This window comes from Heterocephalus glaber, unplaced genomic scaffold, assembly GCF_053883595.1.
Source record: "Heterocephalus glaber isolate CG9 unplaced genomic scaffold, H.glaber_assembly_v1.0 deba00001689, whole genome shotgun sequence".
In the NCBI taxonomy this organism is placed as follows: domain Eukaryota; kingdom Metazoa; phylum Chordata; class Mammalia; order Rodentia; family Bathyergidae; genus Heterocephalus; species Heterocephalus glaber.
Window position 1 is genome coordinate 9121661 of NW_028258414.1, and position 25793 is coordinate 9147453.

General features: G+C 40.7%; 1 protein-coding gene and 1 pseudogene across 5 annotated transcripts in view; one reads left to right on the forward strand and one right to left on the reverse strand.

Annotated features, from left to right (window-relative positions):
- The window catches only part of Zwilch (zwilch kinetochore protein), a 34657-nt gene that overhangs the window by 6682 nt on the left and 2182 nt on the right, over nt 1-25793 (forward strand). For 2 of the 5 annotated variants that reach the window (XM_087199071.1, XM_087199069.1), the window contains 16 exons: nt 2822-2917; nt 4261-4379; nt 6941-7140; nt 7909-7979; nt 8619-8774; nt 10617-10688; nt 11979-12072; nt 12770-12819; nt 13629-13728; nt 14541-14620; nt 16403-16559; nt 18001-18029; nt 19222-19358; nt 20508-20603; nt 23209-23321; nt 25254-25369. In XM_087199071.1, the coding sequence (XP_087055197.1) occupies nt 2822-2917; nt 4261-4379; nt 6941-7140; nt 7909-7979; nt 8619-8774; nt 10617-10688; nt 11979-12072; nt 12770-12819; nt 13629-13728; nt 14541-14620; nt 16403-16559; nt 18001-18029; nt 19222-19358; nt 20508-20603; nt 23209-23321; nt 25254-25342 (1659 nt within the window). In that variant the 3' untranslated portion in view covers nt 25343-25369. The remainder of the gene's footprint in view (nt 1-2821; nt 2918-4260; nt 4380-6940; nt 7141-7908; nt 7980-8618; nt 8775-10616; nt 10689-11978; nt 12073-12769; nt 12820-13628; nt 13729-14540; nt 14621-16402; nt 16560-18000; nt 18030-19221; nt 19359-20507; nt 20604-23208; nt 23322-25253; nt 25370-25793) is intronic. The other 3 variants (XM_087199070.1, XM_087199072.1, XM_087199073.1) reach the window with 3 other exon arrangements.
- On the reverse strand, nt 14230-14444 carry LOC147821853 (U2 spliceosomal RNA; annotated as a pseudogene).

Below are 25793 nucleotides of genomic sequence, written 5' to 3' on the forward strand. Positions count from 1 at the left end.
CACAGAATAGCAAAGGCAATCCTGGGCAACGAGCAAAGCAGGAGGCTTCAAGTTGTATACAAAACTACAGTGATAAAAACAGCATGGTACTGGCATGAAAACAGATACGTGGATCAAATAGAAGATGCAAAAACAACCCCAGGCACATTCAGCCATCTGATCTTTGATGGGCTAAAAACTGCTGAAAGGAAGATACCCTCTTTTATAAATGGTGCTGGGAAAACTGGCTGTCCACATATAGAAGATTGAATCTAAACCCCTATCTCACTATGCTCTAAACAAAAATCATTTTGTCGTTGTTGTTGTTTGAGACAGGGTCTCACTTGGTAATTTCAGTGTAGCTTTGAACTCACTATAAAGCCCAGGCTGGCCTCAAACTTGTGGCGAACCTCCTACCTCATGTCCCAAGTGTTGGGATTATAGGTGTGCGCCACCATGCTCCCCATAAGATCTAAATATTAAAACAAACATTTAACTTGCTGGAAGATAAAACTCTTGAAGTCATAGGCATAGGCAAGGACTTTCTGAACAGAACCCTGGTTGCACAGGAAATAGTATTGAGACTCAACAAATGGGATCATATCAAATTAAAAAGCTTCTGCACACCAAAAGAAACAATGAACAGAGTGAAGAAACAACCTACATAAGGAAAAAAGTTTTGCCATCTATTTTTCAGACAGAGGACTAATACTGGTATCTAGAATATATAAAGAACTCAAAAAACATTAGACTTGGGGCCGGGGATTTAGCTCAGTGGTTCCACCGCCTGCCTCGCAAGCGCAAGGTCCTGAGATTGATCCCTGGTACCAAAAACAAAACAAAACAAAACATTAGACTCCCCCAAATAAAAGACCCAATCAAAAAACAAACAGTTGAAATGAATAGACACTTCTCAAAAGAAGTATAAATGGCCAGTAAATACACGAAAAGACATTCAGCATCTCTGGCTGTTAAAGAAATACAAATCAAAACAATACTGAAATTCCACCTTACTCCAGAAAGAATCACTGTCATCAAAAAATCAAATAATTAGGGCCGGGGATTTAGCTCAGTTGTTCTGCCGCCTGCCTTGCAAGTAAACGCAAGGTCCTAAGTTCGATCCCTGGTACTAAAAAAAATAAATAAATAAATAATAGCCAGGTGTGTTGGCACACATCTGTAATCCCAGCACTTGGGAGCCTGAGGCAGGAGGATCACCATGAGTTCAAGGCCAGCCTAGGCAACATAGTTCAAGGCCAGTCTGAACTACATAGCACTCTGTCTCAAAAAAGATAAAGAAAGAAATCAAATAATAACAGATGCTGGTGAGGCTGCTGAGAAAAAGAAACCTTTCTACATTGTTGATTAGAATGTAAACTACTACAGCCACTATGGAAATCAATACGGAGATTCCTCAGAAAACAAGCTAGAAATTCCTCTCTGGGCATGGTGGCACATGTCTGAAATCTCAGCACTCAGGAGGCTGATGCAGGAGAATCATTGTGAGCTCGAGGCCTGCTTGAATAGCAAGATCCTGTCTCAAAAAAAAAAAAAAAATTCCATTTGACCCAGCTATTCCTCTTCTAGATATCTTCCTGAAAGAGTTAAAGACATATTGGGCCGGGGATTTAGCTCAGTGGGACTGCGCCTGCCTTGTAAGTGCAAGGTCCTGAGTTCGATCTCCAGTTCCAAAAAAAAAAAAAGAAGAAAAGAAATTGCAAGAGTTAAAGACATGTAACAGTGATATATGCATACCCGTTTATAGCAATATAACTAATAATAACTAAATCTTGGGATATGTCCATCAGCAAATGTATGGATATAGAAAATGTAATCCTTTATACACAATAGAGTATTATTCTGCTATAAAGGATACATTTGAGTCATTTATAAAAATGACTGTGTTAAGTGAAATAAATCAAACACACAAGCTTAAATATCACATGGTTTCTCTTATATAAGAAATGCAAATATAAGTAAAGAGTAAAATAAAAGAAAGATAATAAGAGATAGGGAGGTAGATTGGTTGCATATGGGAAGGAGACCAAGGGATGGAGGAAGGTGGAAGGGAAAGGAGGAGAAGGGGACATAAAAAGTATGGAGCTGGGTTATGTATGTGTACCAACCCCCCACAATGTATAGAATCATGTATTGCTAACATGTACTAATTAAAATTTGAAAAAGATTTATATGCCTTCGAAAGAGAGCTGGCAACATTATAAGCCAACCAGGCTAATAACAGTAGCGATTATCCTAGGCAGTAGAATTATGGGCAGTTTTTTTTTAAGCTGTGTTTGTATATTTTCCTAAAGTAAATATTTTGTTTTTTGTTTTTGTGGGTTTTTTTGGTGCCGGGGATTGAACTCAGATCCTTGCACTTGTGAAGCAGGTAGCGAAACCACTGAGCTGAATCCCTGGCCTATTTTCCTAAAGTAAATATTTTGGATTTAATGAAAGTCTTCAATTCCTGCAAGCTGACATGTTAAAAGTTTTAAAATTTTATAAATGTACAATTAGAAGAAATGGTGAAATATAGCAGTTAATATAGTGAGAATAGGAACAAGGACTGTAGTGTGGTCCAAAGCAAAGGGATGCTTTACAGGGCACTGTATATGTCAGGTGGGCCTTGAAGCATGAGCAACGAGAGGTATGAGAGCTAGTTGACTTTCTATACACGAAAAATAACATGGGCTGCAACTAATTAAGGCTTATTTTGAAATTTATGTTTTGTTCAAGTTCTCTTTTCCAGTCACTTGCATAGAACTAGTCCTTATGTGTTTAAATGTTTGTACAAATATATTTACATCTTTGTATGACATTGGTTGGCATTTGTTTTTAACAGGCTGATGTTCAAGTGCAATTGATCAGCAAGGGTCAGCCAAACCCTATTAAAAATATTTTAAGTGAAAATGACTTTGTATTCATCATGGAAAAAGTGGTAAGCAGTGCTTGGGTTGTGTGGTCATTTACTCTTTGGTAACCAAATGTTGTTCTTTGGGAATAATTTCAAGCATACACATTTTTCTGCTGTATTAGTGGAAGTGGATACTGGTTCTTTCAGGAATAAGTACACTGCTGTCTAGTTGAAATATAATGTGAACCATATATAATTTTAAATTTTCTAGTAGTTTCATTGAGAAAAAGAAACATTATCATTAACTCAGTAAAACTGACTTTTTTCTTTTGCTGTCCAGTTCTGTGCATGCATAGATTATTGTACTCTCCAACAGTTGGGATATAGAACAGTTCTACTTCCCCAACACTCTCAGCTGGTCCTTTGTAATCTCATGCCCCCTGCTGGTGACCACCAAACCCTTCTGCATTGTGGTTTTGTCTTTTCAGTAGTGTCACAAATGGAATCACCATTTGAGTTTGTCTTCCTTCACTTAGTATAAGGCCTTTAAGATCCATCCAGAGTGTATTAATAGCTCATTTCGTCTTATTGCTGAGGGGTATCCTGTGGTAGGGATGTACCACGATTGAGAGCTACTGGGTTCAGATGATGGCTTTGCCATGTAGCACTTGTCATCATAGGTGGTACCTTTGTTTTCGTACCTGTTAATTAGGGATAATGATAGTGGTCTTTATTTTTGAAACAGGGACTCATTATATAGTTCAGGCTGGCCTTGAACTCATAGCCATCCTCCTGACTCAGCCTCCCAAGTACTGGCATTGCAGGCATGCACGATCATGCCCGGCCAATGAGAGCGTCTTATCTCAGTATTTTTATAAAGAATAAAGATAATTTAGATAACAGTACCTAGTACTAGTAAGAAATGTTAGCTCTACTGTTATTCTTTCCAAGGCTGAGCTATTTAACTATTTTGTAAATAAGCAGATTATTAGAGCCCTGTAACACCAGTGAGAACTGGTAGCCCCAAGAGGAATTGATATAAGAAGTGAGCGTGGTGGATCTGAGGTCACTTCCCAGAAATGTGTTCTTCCAGTCTAGGGAATGAGAAATCCAGTGAAATCTGGGGCTCCCCCATGGGTTTCCCTTAGTACTTTATCTTTACCTCATTGTTGTACTTCTCTGAATGTATCAGATGCTTCCTGGACCAACAGCAGTTAAGTTAGCATCTTTTTAGGGGACAGTGGGAAGTGCTGCTGACAGCCTAGTTTTTGGCTGTGATTCTTGCCATAACCCAATCATCTGTGCTTAGAAATATAGAAATGAATATTTTATGTTCTGTTTGTAAGATACTGCCTCGCATAGTAAAGAGTGGCCCACTATCTTAAACTCTCTTTTGCCTGGTTAAATAATTTAAAGCCCTTTTCCAGCCTTTAGAAAAGGAAGAAACAAGTCATGTTGAAGAACTGCAATCTGAAGAAACTGCTATTTCTGATTTCTCTGCCGGTGAAAATGTTGGGCCACTTGCTTTACCACTTGGGAAAGCGAGGTAAGTTTTTCTGAGTGTAAGGGTAGCGATGGAGGATAGGATTTAAATTGACGCATACTTATAAACCATGAACAAATATATCAGCCCAAATAACTCTCTTCTCCCCAAGATGTGTTCACCCAGCTCTCTGAGGGTCGCTCTGCATGATATCACACAGCTATCCCGAACGTGACGAAGACTGCAGTTACCTTTCTCCACCCTTCTCTGCCAGTTCTTGTCCTTGCACGTTAACTGTTTTGCATGTGTCTAAGATGGTTCCTCTCTGGCCTTTCTTCGTCACTGCTCCCAGACCATTGTTTGCAAACACCTGATCACCTTGCTCCCCTGCTTAAAACCCCTTTGCTGTTTCTTCAGTGCTTCATGAGAAACCAAATTCCTCACGAGTGACATATCGGAGCCTTCATTTACTACCCAGGAGGTCCGCTACCAGGCTACTGCCACACGCAGTGGCCATCTGAAGTATCTGGGGGTATTTTGGTTGTCCTGCTGACCCAGATGAGCTGCTGGCATTTAGTGGGTCTGGCAATGGGTGGTAAAAGCCCCACAACACAGAACTCTCCTGTGCCATTGTAAGTTACCCACCAGGATGCCAGTGTGCCCTGGGCAGAGCCTGCCACCTCTGACTGCCCAGGAGCTTCACTTCTGCTTCCCTGAGATGTAGCCGTCTGTATGAGGAGACAGAGTCCTGGCCATCAAGGAGCTCTGCAAAGTGGAGCCATGAAATAATGTTAGAGAATGATAACTACTGTCACAGTATTCACACAGTGACTTTCATTTTGCTTGGTAGAAGTTTCAAAAACATTTACATTACTGCATTAACCAGTCTCTTTCTTCACATGACTTCTTGAGTTGAAGGCATAGTGTGGCCTGCTTTCCTTTTCTCCATAATGACTGAACATTGTTCATATTAATTTCTTCAGCCAGTGTTGGTTTAGATTGAGCCATATGCTTGTCATTTCTTTGCTATTTTTTTCTTGCATTTCAGATCTTCCTTTTGGGATTATTGTACTTTCTTTTGGAAGTAAAATCCTTTAGAAATTCCTTTCCTGAACATCTATTGATAATAAATTAAGTTTTCATCTCTTTGAAAATATTGATAATAAATTAAGTTTTTTCTCTTTGAAAATTAAGCCACATTTTGGAGTAATTTTTTTTGGTACTGGGGATTGAACTTGGGTCCTTGCGCTTGCGCAGCAGGCAGCAAAACCACTGAGCTAAATCCCCTGCCCTGAGTAATTTTTAACCTTGATATATACTAAATGTATGGAAAAGTTAAAAGAATAGTACAGAAGCACCTATATGCTTAACTCCGATTCACCAGTTATCTACATTTTGCTGAATCCAGTTTGTCATTCTCTCTCCTCTTCCTCTGTACATGTAGATAGAGCACAGAGCAATCTATATAGTTTTATACATATTTGCATATAGTATATGTTATGATATACTGTCATGACTATATATTTTGTCTTTATGAAATGTAGGTAGCACTTGAAATATAGTATGTATGTATTTACATGTATAGGTAGCTAGATGTACATGTACTACTTAGATACATACACAGCTTTTTAAATGAAATAGAAGCAGTATCTGGGAGACATTATGTTCCTTTACCCCTAAGTACCTCATTATATACAGTAGAATCTCGGTTTACAAACTTAATTTGTCTTAAGATTTTGGGGAAAATGGCTGCGTTTGTGTTTGTGTGGGGAAGATGGCCGTGGTCATGTTTGTCACCCAATGCCGAGTTTGCAAAGAGAAACAAAATTTTGCTGAACACTTTTGTTTGCAAACTGAATCGTTTGCAAAAAGAAGCACTTGTGAACCAAGGTATTGCTGTATTTCTTAAGAGCAAGAACTACTTTTTTATGTAACAAAAAAACAATGATCAAAATCTGGAACTTGGGACCAGGAGTAGTGGGGACACATCTATAGTCCCAGCCCTTGGGAGGTTGAGGCAGGAATAGCACTGTGAGTTTGAGGCTGGCCTGAACTGTGTACCGAGATCCAGTCTCAAAAAAAAAATCTGGAAGTTTAGCATTATGACAATACTGTTATCCAATTGAGAGCTTATAATCAGGTTTCCTTAAGGCCCCCAGTGACCTGTGATCTTGGGCACCTTCTGTTACAGCTGTTGGCTCCACTTACTTTGCTAGCTTATCTCACACCCTGCTTCTATTCCTGCTGACCCCCGTCTTTGCCAGGTTGAGCTCCCTGCCTGTATAGTTCCTCCTACCCAGTTGCACTCAGTTTTGTGGCTGGTTGTTTGCTAGTCACGTTGTCACTTTCTGGTGTGCGTTTTTGTCAGCTTGGTAAGTTCCGTTCTCTCTCCTCTGGGCGAGGTACATATCCATTTATATTTGTGCATCTGACCACTTCATTTCCAGCTTGTTGTTTCGATGTGGCCCTTCCTTCATGGTATCTTTTTAAAAGAATATTTTTGTGTGTGTGTGATGCTAGGGATCAAACGTGGGGCCTTGAGTATGCCACACATATGCTCTACCCCTGAGCTGCACTGTGAGCCCAAAATGGTAGGTAATTTCTTTCTTACTCTTATTTTCAAGGCAGTTCATTGGGCTCTACACCATGGCTCACAATCCTAACATGACCCATTTGAAGATTGAGCGGCCAGTTACTGCCCTCCCTCCCCTTTGGGTCAGATGCGACAGCTCGGATCCCGAAGACACCTGTTGGCTAGGAGCTGAGCTTGTCATTGCTGGTGACAGCATTACAGGAATTGTCTTATATGCCGTCAGTTGTAAAGGTGAATGCTCCCTCTGTACTTTGTGTGTGTGTATTTATTTGCATAGTAATTGTTTTGTGGTTTTTACTGAAAATTGATAAAAGGAAGATGTACAGTGGAAATTTTGTTGATCAGTTGAATTGAATGTGTAACTTCTATGGATCGAACTCATGACCTTGTGCTTGCGAGGCAGGCGGCAGAACCACTGAGCTAAATCCTATAATCAGTTTTTTATGGAACATTCATTGTATTTTTAAAATCATGCCCATATATGTTAGAAGTTACAGCTGGGGATTTAGCTCAGTGATTCTGCCGCCTGCCTCGCAAGTGCAAGATCCTGAGTTCAATTCCCAGTACCAACAAAAACAAAAAAAATCCAATTATAATTCCATTCTCAAATGGGCATTTAGTTATATTTTTCACTTTTTCTTTCTTCTTTTTTCTTTTTGTTTTTTTTTTGAGATAGGGTCTCCCTGTGTTGCCCAGGCTGGCTGGTCTCCAGCTCCTGGGCACCAGTAATCTTCCCACCTCAGCAAGTGGCTGGGACTCTAGGCATGCGCCACCATGCCTGGCTGTTTAATTATACTTTTGATGATGTTATTAACCTTTGTTCTGCTTTCATTTTAAAAAAAATAAACATCTCCTTTTCTGTGATTTAAAATTTAGTTTCAACAATGATTGGTACTGAGTTATGGCATCCTCAGAATTTAAGAGATTATAATTTTTGAGCTCTACCATTATAATTTTGAATTGTATCTTTACATTTTTTTCTTTCTTTCATATCTTAAGCTGATAAAAATTATTTTCCAAGTCTGGAAAACCTAAAAAATTCACACAAGAAAAGACATCACTTGTCTGCAGTGAGTATTTTTCTTCTGTTATTTTCTCTTTTTTTCTTCTGTTATCTTCTTCAAGCTGTTATTGACCTACTTTCCTAGTTTAAAAGGTTTTTTTTCCACCCTTACTATGACTGAGTATTTTTCTATAGTGTCAAAATGTTTTATTTTTGTATAAACTAAGATCCAGTCATCCCTATGTATGCATAGGGGATAGGTTCAGGCTCTGCTATGCTCAAGTCCCTTATATAAAGTGGTGTGGTGTCTGCATATAACTGATGCACACTGTCTTATATAGTGCTCCCGTTGCTACTTTGCTAAAACACCTGTAATGTAAATTGTTTGTAAATAGTTGCTATTGTATTGTTCAGAAATGATAAGAGAAAAGGCTGTACAGACACTGTCTTTGTTGTGTAGTCTTGATCTCGGTTGATCCATGGATGGTAGAAGCCATGGATGAAGAACTCAGGGACATAGAGGTTGGACTGTCTGTGCCTTCCTGGCTGTCAGCTGTTTGTGGCTTCAAAGAATTGTCTTGTTTTTCCATTTGGAATGAAAGTATTGGTATGGTGCTTTTTTTCTTTTGGGACAAGTGTCAAAAGTGGTTTTGATCATGGATACTGTGACGACTCAGCTAAGTGTGTGCTGGGTACACTCTTTCAGGTAATGGCCAAAGGCTTTGCACAGTATGAGCTCTTTAAGTCCAGTGTCTTAGATGACTATGTCACCCCATCACACACGACCATCACTCTGGATATTTCCTGGAGCCCTGTGGATGAGATGCTTCAAGTCCCTCCACTCTCTTCAACTGCCATTCTGGTAGGAGACGCCCTGTTTTCTCCTTGGTCCGTGGGCTGCTAGATAGTACTTTGCTGGCTTGTGGCCGGTGCTGTGTGCTGCCAGGCTCATGGTCCCTGGGTGTGAGGCTGGACCACTCTGAAGGCCTTGCTTGCCCCTGAGGGCTTACAGGACCTCGGAGGAGGTTTTGCCAGAGAGCTGATCTGCCAATTGCTCCCAACCCCACAATTGTGGAACTTAAGAATTTTGCCTGGTTAATGAGTCTGTTGAGGGAGAACACAAGTAGAATTCTCAAAATGACTTAACCTCTATGACCCGTTGAGAAATGTTATGATATTAAACACTTTCACCGTGTGTTTACATTTCTAGGAATCTGTCTTAGGGGATTTGTCAGAATTAAGCCAAGCATGGTGGCACATACCTACCATCCTAGCTACTTAAGAGTCTGGGGCAAGAGGATCACCAGTTTAAGGCCACCTGGGTTACATAGGGAGACTCTATCTCAAAAATAACAAAAAAAAGAAGAGAAAACAAGTCAGAATTGATAACAATTTACATACAAGATATTTGGTGCAGTGAGACAGCTGTGTTTCTGAAATACTGAAAACAAAACCTGAATTTTCAACAGGAAAATAGAATTTCCATGATGAAATGTTATATAGGGTTTATAAAACGTTTTTGTTTCTTTTTGTTGTTCGTTTTGTGTTTATATGGCTTTTTGGGAGGTGGTACTGGAAGGTTGAACTCAAGGGCACTGTATCAATGAGCTGTACCCTCAACTTTCTCTTTTAAAATTTTTTTTTAAATTTAGACACAGGGTCTCATTAAATTGCCCAGGCTGGCCTCAAACTTGTGATCCTCCTACCGCAGCTTCCTGAGTAACTGGGATTATAGACATGCATCATTGTGCCCAACCTAAATTGTACATAATAATAACGAGGGAAAGAGCTAGGTGTGCTGGCGCACACCTGTGATCCCACCACTTGAGAGGCTGAGGCAGGAGAATTGCCATGAGTTCAGAGCCACCCTAGGCTACATTATGAGTTCAAGTCCAGCCTGAAATAAGACCCTGAGGCCAGGGATTTGGCTCAGTGGTTCCGCCGCTTGCCTCGAAAGTGCAAGGTCCCAAGTTCGATCCCTAGTACCAAAAAAAAAAGCTCAATGAACTAAGACCCTGTCTCAAAATATTAATAATAATGACAAGAAATTCTTCTTATTTGGCAAAAAAAGAAAATATACGAAGTAATATACACAACTGCTTTTTTAAAAAGTATACATAGAAGCCTGTTTTTAAAATATATATATAGGCCGGGGATTTAGCTCAGTGGTTTTGCTACCGGCTCCGCAAGCGTAAGGACCCAAGTTCAATCCCCAGTACCAAAAATAAATAAATAAAAATAAAATATATATATTAACAGTGGTTCCCTTGGGGTTATGGAATTATAGATAATTATACTCTTTTCTTGTACTGGGGATCAAACTCAAGACCTTGTGCTTGGAAGGCAGGTATGGCCCCACTGAGCTAAGTCCCTGCCCAGATAATTATACTCTTAGGCTTTTCCTGTAATAGGGATTTACATACATTGATATGTACCTTTTTTTTTTCCTGGTACTGGGGATTGAACTCAGGACCTTGCACAGGTACAGCACCACTGAGCTACATCCCTGGCCCAACATGTACTTTTTATAAGGTGTTAGGTTTGAAAAACTTTGACCTCTGGCTAGGATAGTACACACTTGGTTTTTTAGGAGTGTAATGAAGAGATTTTTTTTAAAATGTGTGGATGGTTTGGAATTCAAGTAACTGACCCCTATGAAGAGAAGATGGGCTTATCAGTGAAAACTGACTTGGATACTTTTTAGAATATCAAAGTGGAATCAGGAGAGCCCAGAGGTTGCCTGGATCATCTTCACAGAGAACTGAAATTTCTCCTTGTGAGTATCCTGAAATTCTTAACTTTTATTAAATTTCATGTTTTCATGAAAATATTTGCTAACATCTTAATTTCTTCAAAATTTGTTCCAAATGTTGTATTCATAGTGTTGACAGTTTGGGCAGTTTAACTTTGCTTATTTGGTAATAGTCCTTACAATTAAGAGGAACGTTAGTTAATAGTTATAGATCTTCCCCCCTTTCTAACTGGAGTGTTTGGTTTTTATTCATAAAATGCCCCCCCCCCCCCCCCGCCTTTTTCTAGATGGTCAGCTGCCAGTTGATTCCAAATACATATATAGCCTGGGTGTGGTGGTGCACACCTGTAATCCCAGCACTCAGGAGGCTGAGGCAGGAGGATCACTGTGAGTTCAAGGCCAGCCTGAACTACATAGTGAGACATTGTCTCAATAAAAAAAATTTATCTTCACATTCTTCCAGAGAACCCCTGGAAATGGCAGATAATATCATTTGAATTGAGAAATATGTAACCTCTCTTTCCTCTGGAGCCAAAGGAAATTTAAGTCACTTAATTGTGTTGTGTTCTTCCCAAAAAATTAGCAGTGGCTATTGTCTGCCATAAGAATTAGCAGAACCTTGGGCCGGGGATTTAGCTCAGTGGTTTCGCCACCTGCTGTGCAAGTGCAAGGACCCAAGTTCGATCCCCAGTACCAAAAAAAAGAATTAGCAGAACCTTCTTAAGTGTTAAGGTTTTTTTTTTTTTTTTTTTGGTACGAGGATTGAACTCGGGACCTTGCGCTTGCAAGGCAGGCACCGGAACCACAGAGCTAAATCTGCAGCCTAAGTGTTAAGGTCTTTGTGTCCCATTCCTGTTCCTTCTGACTCCAGTCCCCACTTCTCTCCTCCCTCCTTCTTCATCTTAGCCCTGCTCCTTCCCTGCTCTACCCCCAAGGTTCCAAAAACTACAGGGAAAACCCCCTTCAGAGTCAGCTCATGTCACTAGACTAGAACCCTTTGTGGCACCTGTGCATGTGGCATCGCAGTTCCCAACAGTGTCCTGGGAATCAGACAATGGGTGTTTTTCGTGACCCTGTCCGTTACTAAGTGTGACCATGAGCAAGGATTTAGCCTTTCTTAGGGTAAAAGTGACCTCTGCCTCATGGAGTTCTGTTAGGACTGAATGACACACTGCAAATAAAGCGCTTCTACAGTGCCTGCCACGTCAGAAGCACTCCAGAAATGCCACTGTAACCAATATTATTACGAACAACATCCTTGGTTAAGCTATGTTTGCCTCTAACAAGTTTCTGGGCCGTTTCCATGTCCCATAGGTTTTGGCTGATGGCTTGAGGACTGGAGTGACTGAATGGCTCGAGCCTCTGGAAGCAAAATCTGCCCTTGAACTTGTGCAAGAATTTCTAAATGGTGTTTTCCTAACTCATTCTTGTTTGTTTTCTTTTTTTGGGGGGGGGGGGTTTACCGGGGAATGAACTCGGGACCTTGTGTTTGGCAAGGCAGACGGTGGAACCACTGAGCTAAATCCCCGGCCCCCTTCGTTTTCTTAATTGAGAATTTGTATATTGCTAGATGTAAATATTACTTGTCTCTAGGCTTAACATGCCTTTTGATTGGGGTACACTACTGAAGCTATGAGGTCAGACGTGGTTGGAGGGACAGCTTTTGTTCTGAAGTACTAATTACAAAGACCTAATTAATTCCTTTTTTTTTGGGTACTGGGCATCGAACTCTAGACCTTGCACTTGCGAGGCAGGTTGCAGAACCACTGAGCTAAATCCCCGGCCCCAAGTAATTCTAAAACTTAGTAAGATTTAGTTTGAAATTTATATAATACAACCACCTCTGCAGCTGTAGGAAAGGAGGGAAGGAACCGTAAGCTTTGAATACTGTACTTGCCTCTGCCAATCCTGTGTGTCAGGAACTCTTGCTGTTACCCCAGTCCTGCCCCACACCCTGTACTTCCTGGGGGGAGTTCAGCAATTTACTAAAATCCCTAGCTGTGCTTCTCCTGTTCCCGTTTCCCACTGGGAAATAGGATTATGATGGAAATAGTTTGGAAAGCAGAAAAGTAAAATGAAGTTAATAAGCTTATGCCACTTTCTAGAATTAAATAAGCTGGATGGATTTGGTGATTCTACAAAAAAAGACCCAGAGGTAAGTGATTACTAATTACCACTTGGAAATGTATACTGGAATTGCTTTTAAAATTTGATCATACTATTATTATTCTCATACTACTCACATGGATCTGGTACGGTCATGTGTATTGCTAGTTGTTACATAGTAGAGAAGTGAGATGAATTCGCTAATACACAATAAGAGGGTGTTGCTATAATGTATTAATAGACTATAATATGGTATCACTAAATTAAATTATGCATTCTCATTTGACAAAAACAAAAATGGAGGCAAAAGTAATTTGATAAATATTTTGTGGAAGGAAAGCTGAATGGTTGCCTTCATTCATTACAGTTTTAAGACAAATTTGAGTCCAGTTGTTCATAATCTGTTGAGGTGTGTGTGTTCTTATAAGTAAATGAAGCCAGGCATGGTGATGCAAATTTATAATCCCAGCACCCTGGAGGCTGAGGCAGGAGTATCACTGCAAGTTCAAGGCCAGCCTGTACTACATAGCGAGACCCTGTCTCAAAAAAAAAAGGTAAATGAGAAGTTGTAGAAAATGTCCTTTCTTGTGTGTTTATGAATCCACAGTTTTTCAACAGTATTTAAAAGCTTAGGTTATTTCACTTTAAAATTAAATTAAATAAGTAAGCCAGATGTGATGGTGCACGCCTATAATCCCTACTCTCAGAGGCCGAAGCAGACAAATTGTGCTGAAAGTTTGAGGCTACTAGCCTGGACTTTGTAGCAAGTTCAAGACTGGCCTAGACTATGTGGCAAGACCCTTAGATGAGTAACAATCAAAAAACCTGAGCATTTTCTGACACCTGTGTCTTTTTCAGACAGTGAACCACGATGCTGCTGCAGTTGATAGGTCTGTTCTTATCATGGTGCGGGGTGATCTTGATTTTGCTGAACAACTTTGGTGCAAAATGAGCAGCAGTAGGTGTCCATTGTGACTTAAATTGTTCATATTGTGTCTTGGGTTTATTTTAAAGTCTTTTGGAAATAATTAAGTGTGTACTGTCCGTCCTCTGTGGAAGTCTGTTTCCAGTTTTATCAAATTCATTGCTAATAGTGGATTGGCACATTCTGCTCAAGAACTGTACTAAGGCAGCCAGGCCTGTAAATCCAGGATGTGAAAGACTGAGGCAGGAGGATTGCTATGAGTTTGGGGCCAGCCTGGACTGCATAGCAAGACCCTGTCTCAAAAAACCCCAAATAAAGAAAAGAAAGAAAGAAAAAGAATTGTTTTAAGGCAAGGCAATCCATACATCTATTCTTTTCTGCCTTTTAAGGTATAAGACTTAGTTGTTTTTTATGATATATTGATAGGACCAAGACATACCTTAATAAAGTTATAATCATTAGAAAAGCAAACACTATTTCTTAGTATTTTACTAAATATTTATTTTGGGGCAATGTGAGTTTGATGTTTTTCTTTAAAAGTACCTTAAATCTGTGTTGGGCGTGTAGCTCAGTGGTAAAGCACTTGTCTCGTATGTATAAGGCCCTGGGTTCAGTTCCTTAGCACTGCAAAAAAGAAAAAAAATACATTTAATCTTTTTTTTTTTGACCCCAAATTTTTCCTCCCTCATCCACAAATACAGATTTTTCTATTTCTACACTTGATCTTAGCCAAAAGGCCAAGAAGCAATGAGATTCTTCTATTTCATTTGTATAACTAAGGTGGATGACATTTTCACGTTTCTGTAGAAATGTGAAAATCACATTAGACTGACTTGGTTTTCTAGGTGTGGTTTCCTATCAAGATTTGGTGAAGTGCTTCACACTGATCATGCAGAGCCTCCAGAGAGGTGACATCCAGCCGTGGGTAGGTGGAATGTGTTCTTAGGGGCCTGGCCCGATGACTAAAAACACAGGCACTGGAACCGACTGCCTGAGTTTGTATTTCTGCTTCGCTGCTGTCTGGCTGTATAAATATGGGCAGATTCCTTTACTTCTATGTACCCTAGTGTCCTTCTGTTTAAAGGTAGAAAGGATACCTACTTTAGAGTGCTGTTTCAGGGTTAACTAACTGATGTAGAGCACCTCGTGCCTGGCTTGTAGTTAAGTGCTGTTCTGAGTATTTTCTTATACCACTGATGAATAAAAGCTGGCATATTCTTTCTGAAAAGCCATTTTGATGATGTATTGAGATCCTCAGTGTAGCCTGCCGTCCGAACCAATAATTCTTTTGTTAGACTCCATCATAAACTCATACATAAAAATGTGTCAAGATTTTATGTGTCAGAGTAATCATCATGACTTCATTTGTAGTACTGAAGAATGGTAAATGGCCTACATTTCCCTTGTTAATGGAATGGCTGTGTGAATAATGATACAGCTATGTAATGGCAAGTGGAATAGTTGGTAAAAAATGGCGCTGACAAATGATGTAGAGAGATGCTTATAATGTTCAGTTTATAAAACAGCATATACACAATTATATATGCAAAAATCTTAATGGTTACCTCTGGCAGAAGGGTTACAATGAGTATTTCCAACTGCATTATACATTTCTGTACTTCATGAATATTCTACAGTAAATTTGTACTTCGTTTACAATGAAGACAAAGCTAAGTAAAAACTTAAAAACAAAAAGAGTTCTTATTTATTAGGAAATATTTAAAATAATGTGGCTGCCAACTGATGATTACAAAAGTTAAGAACTTTCATAGATGTATGGGACCCTGTGTTTTAGACCCTGATTTCAAGACCCTGGTTTCAGGCCCCAGCACCACCAAAAAAAAAATCAGCTTTCATCAGTGTGGACAAAGGTAGACTGCAGAGCAAAGGCATGAGCTCTGCCTGACTGGACGTTCGTGATTCTGGGCATTTACATCGAGGGCATTGAAGTTTCCTCCTGAGAATTTCTGTGAGAATGAAATGTTTACATGTAAAATCCTGCCATGTGCAATGAGAGCAACCCTAGTGAAACTGGTTTTAAAAAAGAAAATGGAAAAAATTATGCTAAAAATGAAGGTAATATAGGGCCGGGGATTTAGCTCAGTGGTTCCGCCACCTGCCTCACAAGCACAAGGTCCTGAGTTCAATCCACAGTACCAAAAAAAAAGAATTCTTGGGCCAGGGATTTAGTTCAGTGGTTCTGCCGCCTGCCTCGCAAGCGCAAGGTCCTGAGTTTGATCCCCGGTACAAAAAAAAAAAAAAAAAAAATTCCTTATGACACATCCATGGACTTGTGACTATTGTGGAACAGAGCCTTCGTTTTCCTACAGCGGCAGGTTATTCTTGCAGAAGGAAATGTTCAATTTGGGGGAAAATGTCCAGTAGCATTTGAATCAGCCAGTAGGAAAAGAGCCTTTCTAGTTGGGAGCCTTTGAAGGACTGACCTGATGTGCTTTGATGAAGTTAAGCTTATCACTTAGGGGTGATAAATTTAAACTCTTCTTAGTTGCTCTGGACTTTAAACAGGTGAGGTAGGAATGGCATTTTAGAAACTGACATGTTTGTAATTTGGAGCTTTTATTCAAACAATTTATTGGGTCAGGAGAATTAAGAATACAGGTATGTAATTTTTGACTTCTAGTTAATGCAGTTTATTTCTTTTCCCCATATTTTTTTTATGTCTTTGTAAAATTTTCTTTATTTCCAGCTCCATAGTGGGAGTAACAGTTTACTAAGCAAGCTCATTCATCAGTCTTATCATGGAACCATGGACACAGTTTCTCTCAGTGGGACTATTCCACTTCAAATGCTTTTGGAAATCGGTTTGGACAAACTGAAAAAAGATTATATCAGTTTTTTCATAGGTAAATCGTTTTCCCAACTTAAAAAAGTAAAAAGCATATCACAGTTATCATTGATAGACATTCCAGGGTCTTGCCTTTCTCTCTGGCCCTGGTCATCCGTGCTCCTGGCTTTGCGGGCCCCCCCCCCCTTCACTGAGACAAGTGTTTCCCTTCTCTGTATCTTACTTTACCACCCAATAGAGATAACTAGATTACATACAGCAGTGGTCTTTGTTTGCTTGCTTTTAGTTCAGACATTTGAGATTTTATGAGTTAGTACGGTATATGAAAAAAAGGCTTTTATGAGGTGCTGTTTTATTTTTCAGGTTTTTGGTTTTTTGAGACAGGTTTGCTATCTATTCTAGGCTGGACTTGAAACTCATTATATAGCCCAGGCTGACCTCAAACTGTTGTTCTTCCTGCTTCAGCCTCCCAAGTGCTGGGATTACAGGCTGAGATTACAGGTGTGCACTGTCACACCCATCTTGAGATGCATTTTAAGTATCCAAGGCTTGGTACTTTTTTTTTGGTATGGGGGATGGAACTTGGGTCCTTGCGCTTGCGCAGCAGGCAGTGAAACCACTGAGCTAAATCCCCGTCCCTTGGTACTTTTTATTAGGGCTAAGCTGTGATCAGTTTTTGGTTTTTTTTGGTACCGGGGATCGAACTCTGGTCCTTGTGCTTTCGAGGTGGGCAGTGGAGCCACTGAGCTAAATCCCCAGCCCTGTGATCAGTTTTATAATAGGTGAGTCCCTTTCCCAACTTAAAAACCATGTTACAGGGGCTGGGGATTTAGCTCAGTGGTTCCAGCGCCAGCCTTGTGAGCACAAGGTCCCAAGTTCGATCCCCGGTACCCAAAAAAATAAAAAAAGCATGTTACAGTACTGTATGTATTTATGGTGTTATATGCCAGAAATATTTGTCTTGTACCATACTCTTAAGTGAAATAAATAGGACACACATGTCTAAATACCGAATAGTTTCTCTGGTGTGAGAAACTGAAAGTGTAAATAAGGATTAAAAGGATTAATAACTAATAATTGATACTTTGAAATAGGAAAAGGTCCAAAGGGGTAGGGGTGGTGGGAGGAGATGGGGAGAGGAAAGAATGGAAAGGAAAAATTATGAGAAAAAAAAAAATGGAAACAAAGTCTATATAAATAGGGAAGGGTGGAGGGGTGAAGGGCACACAGGTAATGGGGAAAAAATAAGAACCAAGATACATCATGTACAGGTACAAGCACCCAATGATAAATGTAAATGTATTGTATACCTAAAATGTACCAATAAAAGAATTTAAGCAAAAAAAAAAAAAAAAAAAAAATACTTGTCCTGTGGGGAACTTTTTACATTGGTCATCTCTTTCATTTAAGAAGTATGAAAATTTTTACCTAGGATCCTTAACATGTCATGGGTAATTCCTAAAGTTTATTTACATATATATATATATTTTTTTTAATAGGTCAAGAGCTTGCATCTTTGAATCATTTGGTGAGGTTTTTTTTATTCGAAAATTTATTTTATTCAGCTATCTTCCATGCAGTTATTAAATGCTTATAATGTGCTAGTCTCTGTTTTAGGTCCTAGAAAAGATTAGTAAGACAATCAATGCCCTTAATTATTACCACCTAGTCAGACAATGACAGAATCACCCATTCAGTGTCATCTCTCACCCTCTGTACGTCTGTGATTGTGCTGTGTAGTAGTCCTGCTCACGCTACTGTGCTGCCACAACTCTCCTGTCTCTAGAATTCTTAGGGAGTACCTGCAGCCCTCGGAAAGAATATTTGTTTTATATTCTCTTGAACCATTAGGTTATACTTAAGGGATTATTTTCCTAAGAATTTACGTTCTTCCATGTATTCGTTCAGTATATTGGCTCAAGACCAATCTCAGGTCCTTGAGGCTGCTCGCAGCCTTTGCCATACTCCTCTCCACAGAACAACCGTTGGCTCCGTCACTCCTCCTAAAGGGCTCCCCTGGTGGGTCACCATAGTGACCGGGCTGTGATTTCTCTTGATTAACTCCTGGTCATTTACTGATCTGATCACAGCAGCAATTCCCATCGTGACCCAGGCTCTGGCCTCACTCCAGGGGAAGGAATTAAACAAGATGTGCACTCTGTGATGCCAGAACATTGGTGGCCGTTGTCAGATTCCGCCTGCTGTGTTGGCCATGGATATTTTCTTAGGAAGAGTTCTCAGAAATGGGATTAGAAGGTCTGAGCCTTTTGTAACACTGGCATGCATTGCCAAATTTCTTTTCCAAAAGACTGCACCAATTTACCAGTTGTGTGTGAAAAGGAAAGCTTGTCAGAACACTTGCTAAATTTCTTGGTAGCTGAAGTTTACTGTCTGTTTTTAGAGCAGTTTAGCAAGTGCATAGTGGGTCTCCCTTTCGTTCCTTCAGGAGATCCTGGTGGGTGGGAGTGGCTACCTGCATGGGGTCCTGGGTGAAGTGGTTCTGCAGTTTGCCTTTACCAGAGAATATGTACAATCATTTACTTAAGACTTCACTTACAAAGGAGTGAAGGATGATAGGTAGTGGTAAATCTGTCCAAGTGCCTTCCCTGTGTTTTTTTCCTCCCTGTTACTAGGCATAATGTAGGGAACATGGCTATATTCTTTCCCAAGATGCTGCTTATCCTTTAACTCCCTATTTTGCGTATACTTCTCCAATCCAGGAATACTTCGTTTCTCCATCAGTAGAGATACAAGAACAGGTTCATCGTGTTCAGAAACTCCACCACATCCTAGAGATCTTAGTCAGTTGCATGCTTTTCATTAAGCCTCAGCACGAGTTCCTGTTTTCTTTAACACAGTGAGTATTTCTTGTCTGCTTACATAGAAATGTATTCTTTTCCAAAAAAATAGCAGCCAGACTATGTCCAGTTTTATTGCCAGTTAAGCTAGACTGTGTTTGTTCACCCTGTCTGTCTTCACATTAGCAGGAGTCCAGGTCAGGGTCAGAGGAAGGAAAGGCTTTGGATTCAAAAGGAATCCGGTTTGGCTGTATCATTTCTGAGTTCCTTACAAGTTTCATCTCCCTGAATCTTGTTTCCTCCTGTTAAAAGGGTCTAGTAACTCGATGCGTTTGTTCTGAGGATTAGATGATGATAGAATGTATGTAAGCTACCTAACATAATAGGTCCTGAATAAGTATTGTTTTTTCTCCTCCTTACGTCCCTATAAATTGAGTGAAACTAGTCATCTGCGTGGTAATGAGTGAAATCAGATCGCATACCGAGGCTGTCAGTAGCATTGCTGTAACGAGGACTTCTGACCAGTTGGACTAAAGACTCACTGCAGTCATTCTCACACGTGGAGTGCTGCTGTCTCGCACATGTTGGAGGCCTCAGACTAGAAATACATGAACTGTTTGTTGTCTTTTCCAGATTTAGAATTGCCCAGTTGTATAATGGGAAAAGTGTAAAATGGTTCTTATTCACAGAATCTAAGATTTTTTATTACAGATCAGTAGCTTTAATTCCCCAGATTCTGAAAACTGTGAAGCTTGTCTGTTGTCTTCTGTCTCCTGTTTTTTTCAGATGCCTCTTTCTCTCCACTGAAGCCTATATTTGGGCTCAAATTAAATATATTTTTATGTTTATGAGAAATATGTTAACTTTTACAAAGTGAATTAGATGTCCTTAAAATAATTAGCTAAGTTTTTTGTGTGTGGGTGTTTTTTTTTTTTTACTTTTGTACCTCTATAATCATTTTCTTCTAATATTTATATACACATCCAAATTTGAAGAGAAAATGTATTTCTTTAGGTTTCAAACACTGTAATAGATAAAAAGCAAAAATAAAAACCTATTACAAAGTTAAAAAAGAAACAAAACCATTCTCTTCATAGTGGTTAGTGGTACTCAATAAAATGTTTCCCTGTGCACTTTAAACTGTTCGAAAGTATCCCCAAACAGCTCTGTTTTTTTCCAAAAATGATTGTTTTCTTTCTTTTTTTTAGATCCTGCATAAAATATTATAAACAAAATCCCCTTGATGAGCAACACATTTTTCAGCTACCAGTCAGACCAGCTTCTGTAAAAAACTTGTACCAGAGGTGAGCAATTTCTGAGTCCAGCCATGATTCTTGACAACTTTGGTGCCCATGTTCCTTGGGGACCTCATGGCTCAGAGCTGCTTGACCACTGAAACCTTAACCTGTGGCCTGCTCCCCGGCCATAGCCTGCTAGTTCTCCCCCTTCTCTCGGGCCTTGTGTCTCTTCTTTCTAGACTGTAGAGCCTCTAGTCTTTCATTTTGCTCTCAATTCAGTTTTGTTGTAGAATAAGAAGTAAGGGAAAATGCAGCCAGGGAAATGACAGGTCGGGAGAAAAATGATCAGGATCTGAGTATACAGCTTCAGGAGTGAAAGAACCATTTGGGACTGGGAAAGGTAGGAAACCATGAGGCTGAGGTGTTAGATAAATAATGTGGTCGTCCAGTCAGATATGGGGGTTGCTACATATGACTGTCTCCCCTGAATTTCCCCTCCACATATGACAGACTTGAAATTTCTCTCCTGCTACCACCATTGTTTAGGTTTCAGACAGGGTCTCACTTTGTAGTTCAGGCTGGCCTTGAGCTCACAGTGATCCTCCTGCCTCAGCCTCCTGCATGCCAGGATGACAGGCATGTGCCTCCATACCCGGCTTACAACCACTGTTTCTATCCTATGTTTAGTTCTTTTGTTTGTTTGGTGGTTTTTTTTGGTACCGGGGATTGAACTCGGGACCTTGTGCTTGCAAGGCAGGTGCCAGAACCACTGAGCTAAATCCCTGGCCCTAGCACTGATGCTTTTTTGAACTTGTCTTTTTTCCTGGTTTCTGTGACATAGCATTCTGTCTTATTTTCATTCTCCCTGTCTGATTTACCTCCAAGACTGAGAATAGTTCTCTTCTCAAGTTCTTTCTTCTCTGTCTGCTTCTCATCTGTGGATTTTCTCCTGACCTCTCCTTTGTCCTCACCGTCTCTTACCTGGGTGATGAGTTCACTCCTAGCTGTCTGTTCCCCCGGGCAAATGAGGCCCACAGTGTCACCTCCAGCTCCTCCTCAGCCGTAGCACCAAGCTTCTAAGAGCCTGTTAGATATGAGTTCCCAGCCTCAAGTGCGGAAGGTGGTCCCGATCTGACACTGGGTGCGTTCAGTGCCGGTGGAGGACTACATATGAGAGCTGCTGTTCAGTGCGGCAGCCGTGAGTACTGACCATGCGCTGAGTTCGTGAATGGTGCTAAGAAAATAGACGTTAAGTATTCTCACCACAGAAATGATAACTTTGTGGTATTGTACATGCTAATCAGCTCAATTTAGCCATTCTACATGTATATGTATCTATATTTCAAGTAATGTATATAATATTTTTTTGTATTTTTGAGACAGGGTCTCACTGGAGTGCAGGCTTGCCTTGAATTCACTATGTAGCCCAGGTTGTTCACAAAGCTGTGGTGATCTTCCTGCCTCAGCTTCCCAAGAGCACCACCAAAATAGAAACTCCTGTCAGTTAAAAAAAAAAAGTTTAAAAAAACAAACCAAGCCCCTTATCCCCTTCCGCACACCTTTTGTTCCTCCTGTATTTCCTCATTCAAGTGACCCTCGTGATTCCCTGCCTGCTGTGCAGATAGAAGCCCAGGGATCTCTCACCATGCTTTGCTGTCCCTCCCCCCTCCCTCTTTAAATGCTCACCACGTCCTGACCCTCTTGGTGCCTCTTGAATCTGTCCCTTTCTCCACACTTTCACACCATCAGTGTTTTAGTATTTTTGCCTCTGCTTCACTTCATACCTGGATTCTGATAAAACCCTCTTTTCTTTTCTTTTACTTTTTTTTTTTTTGAGGCAGGGTCTCCCTTTGTAGTCCAGTCTGGCCCTGAACTCACTAGTCCAGGCTGGCCTCGAACTCGAAGTGATCCTCCTGCCTCAGCCTCCTGAGTGCTGGGATTACAGACATGAGCCACCATACCCGGCTTTGATAAAACACTTTTCTTAACTTCCATTATCTTCCTTCTTTATGCTGCTGCTGCTGCTGTTTTCTTCTGAAATTCAAATCTTGCAATGATTTGGTCCCTGTTACCTTTAGGACAGTAATTCCAATGTCTTAGTGTGGCCTGTGAGCCCTCTGGGCCTGGCCATGCACCTCTCTCTAAGTGCCATCAGGCCTTGCTGCTTCCTTTTTGTTTTTGAGACAGGGTCTCACTGTGGAGTGCAGGCTGGACTTGAACTCACTTTGTAGCCCAAGCCTTGAGGCCTCAAACTTGTGGCAGTCCTCCTGCCCCAGTCTACTGAGTGGTAAGAGTTGCTTCCCTTTTGAGTGAGGGACGTTCTTCTCCACACTCTGGCTTTCAGTGCCTGTGTGCCTGGCCTTTCTTTGCCAGGACCGCTGTCTGCCTTACTGACTCTGTCATTTCACACTCGGCCCAGGCACCACAGTCTGAAGATTCTCTCCAGTCCCTAAGCTCGGTTAGGGTTGTACCTCCTGTTGCCCTCTAACCCATTATGTGTCCCGTTCATGAGTTGTCATTCTTGTTCGTCCCCATCCCTCGGCTGTACTTGTGCAGGGTGGGAATTGTCATCTCGGTGCTTATCACATAAGGATGTCACTAACTGACTATAGAGGAAGGAAGGAAACAGCTGTTTGTTGTGTTGTCTTTACAGTTTTTCTTCTTTTCTTAGTGAGAAGCCACAAAAATGGAAGGTAGAAATAAACGGTGGTCAAAAGAAGGTTAAGACAGTTTGGCAGCTGAGTGACAGCTTACCTGTGGACCACCTGCGTCATCACAAACCTGGTAAAGATGGTTTGCAGTCTGCTCAGACAAATTATCCCAACAGAAAATAAACCAGATCTTACTGGGAGGAATCATTACTATAGCTCTTGTGCCCAGTTTTAAATAATTGTTCTGAACTCTTTAAGTGTAAAACATACTTTAAAAAAAAAAATTATGGGGGCTGGGAATTTAGCTTAGTGGTTCTGCCACCTGCCTAGCAAGTGCAAGGTCCCGAGTTCGATCCCTGGTACCAAAAATTATGACTTTTATGCTAGTGTACTGCTTAGCAAACTTCAGTGTGTGATAATCGTGGAAGGATGCTTGTTCCCATTGTCTGGGCTGGTGGCCCTGTCAGTGGATGAGGTCAAGCCAGAGGGACATGGAAGTAAGAATAGGTCACAGGATGGAAACGCTAGCTGTTCACACGAGCCTTCTCCACAGCTGGAGTGGGCCAACCTTCAGGCCCTGTTAGAGAAGTCCCTGTTAGTGAGAGCTCCCTGTTAGCCAGAGCATCTTAACTAACCCCTGCCATCCAGCATCCCCTCCAGAATCACTGTAGCCGTCTTCATGCTCATGGACTGAGGTGCCACTGTCTCTCACACAGCTCTGAAGGGCTGCATTCAGATAGTGCCAGGGTTATCTGAAAGCAGACCTTATAGTTTTCTGACAGAGTCCAAGAAGATTTCAGAGGCCTTAATGAGACACTGCTCGGAGTATATATAGTTCTATTTGACTGATTGATACCTTGTAGATATTTTCCAGAAAACAATCTCTTCCTCAGATATATTTTGATTCAGGTGTCATAGAAACATCATTCAAGTAGTTGTAAATTTTTATTTTTATTTGAGACTGGGTCTCTATACAGTTCAGTCTGGCCTTCAACTCACTCTGTAGCCCAGGCTGGCCTCAAACTCATGGCGATCCTCCTGCCTCAGCCTCCTGAGTGCTGGGATTGCAGGTATGTGCCACCATGCCTGGCGATTAGTTGTAAATATTAAAAGCTAATAATGATTTATTTTTTACTAAAGGTGGCTATTAATGAAGTTAGATTTTCTGGTGGGGTTTTTTTTGTTGTTGTGTTTGAGATAAGGTCTCGCCCTGTAGCTCAGGCTAGCTGCAAATTTACTTTGTAGCCCAGGCTGGGCTCAGGCTCTCAGCCATTCTCCTGCCTCAGCCTCACGGAGTGCTGGGATTACAGGTGTGCACCACCATGCTGGGCTCAAAGAAGTTAGATTTTTTTATTTCACTGGACCGAACACTTAGGTCAAAAACCATCTTTTTTCAAGATAACTAGTTGTATCATGCTCTTGTGTAAAACAGTTGGCATCAAAACCTGAAGCGCCTGAGAAAGTGTACTTTCAGCTGCCACGGAAAGAGAATAACGATTGGAGTTAGTGGGTGGGGGAAGGGGATCGAGTTGAGCGCCCCCCAGTGGGTGCTGAGTAAGTGATAGTTGGTAATGGTGGAAGGGGGTGGGGGCAGTGGACACCACAGTGTTGACCTGAAGAAGTGGGCATGATCCCATCTAAATGGTAAGGGGACCATTTGTTTTTGAAATGCAACAGTCAGTCTTTGGGAAGCAAAATGGATACGTGTCTAATTCTAAGGCTTTAAATCCTAAGTAGAATTTCTTTCCTGAAATGCATGTTAAGATGGGAAAAAGGGCAGTTATTTAACCTTAGTTGATATAGCACAAAAAATAAAGCAATACATTCCCAAATATTTTTCTTCAAAATCTGTTTCAGATTTCAGGTGTTTAATTATGTAGTAAGTACATCCAGAGGGTTAATATTTAAATGAGTCATCCTGGCTGAGTGCTAACAGATTCTCTCAAGTTGAAGACACGTGCTGTTCATGACCTTTTGATTGTAGTCTTGTCATAAAAGCATTGTACACAGTGGAAAAGTTGCCAGGGGTTGTGCAGTTCTGATTGCTCCGTCTTCTTGGTTACAGATTTTTCTGATTTAACACTAAATGGGAGCCTGGAAGAAAGGATGTCCTTTACCACCATGGTCACCTGCAGCCAGGTGCATTTCAAGTAAAAGGATGCTGGGGCCCTCACTGCCATGGTATTTATGTTCACTGTGTTCTCTCCAAAGACACTATAAGATATTAAAGGCCTTTCTTTTCTCCCTCCCTCCCTCCTTCCCTCCCTCCCTCCCTCCCTTCCTTCCTTTCTTTCTTTGGATACAATCTTGCTATGTACCCCAGGTGGCCACCACCTCTTAATCCTCCTGCCTCAGCCCCCTGAGAGTTGGGATTACAGGTGTGGGCTACCACACACGGCTTTTTAGTTATTTCTAAATGTTGATTTGATACATTAAGAATAAGGATTATTGGGCCAGGGATTTAGCTCGGTGCTGCACCTGCCTTGCAAGTGCAAGGTCCTAAGTTTGATCCCCATTAACCCCCCAAAAAAGAATTATTAAATTCTTAAATTATTAAAAAATATTATTAAAAAATAATTTTTTAAAGAATATGGATTATTAGTAA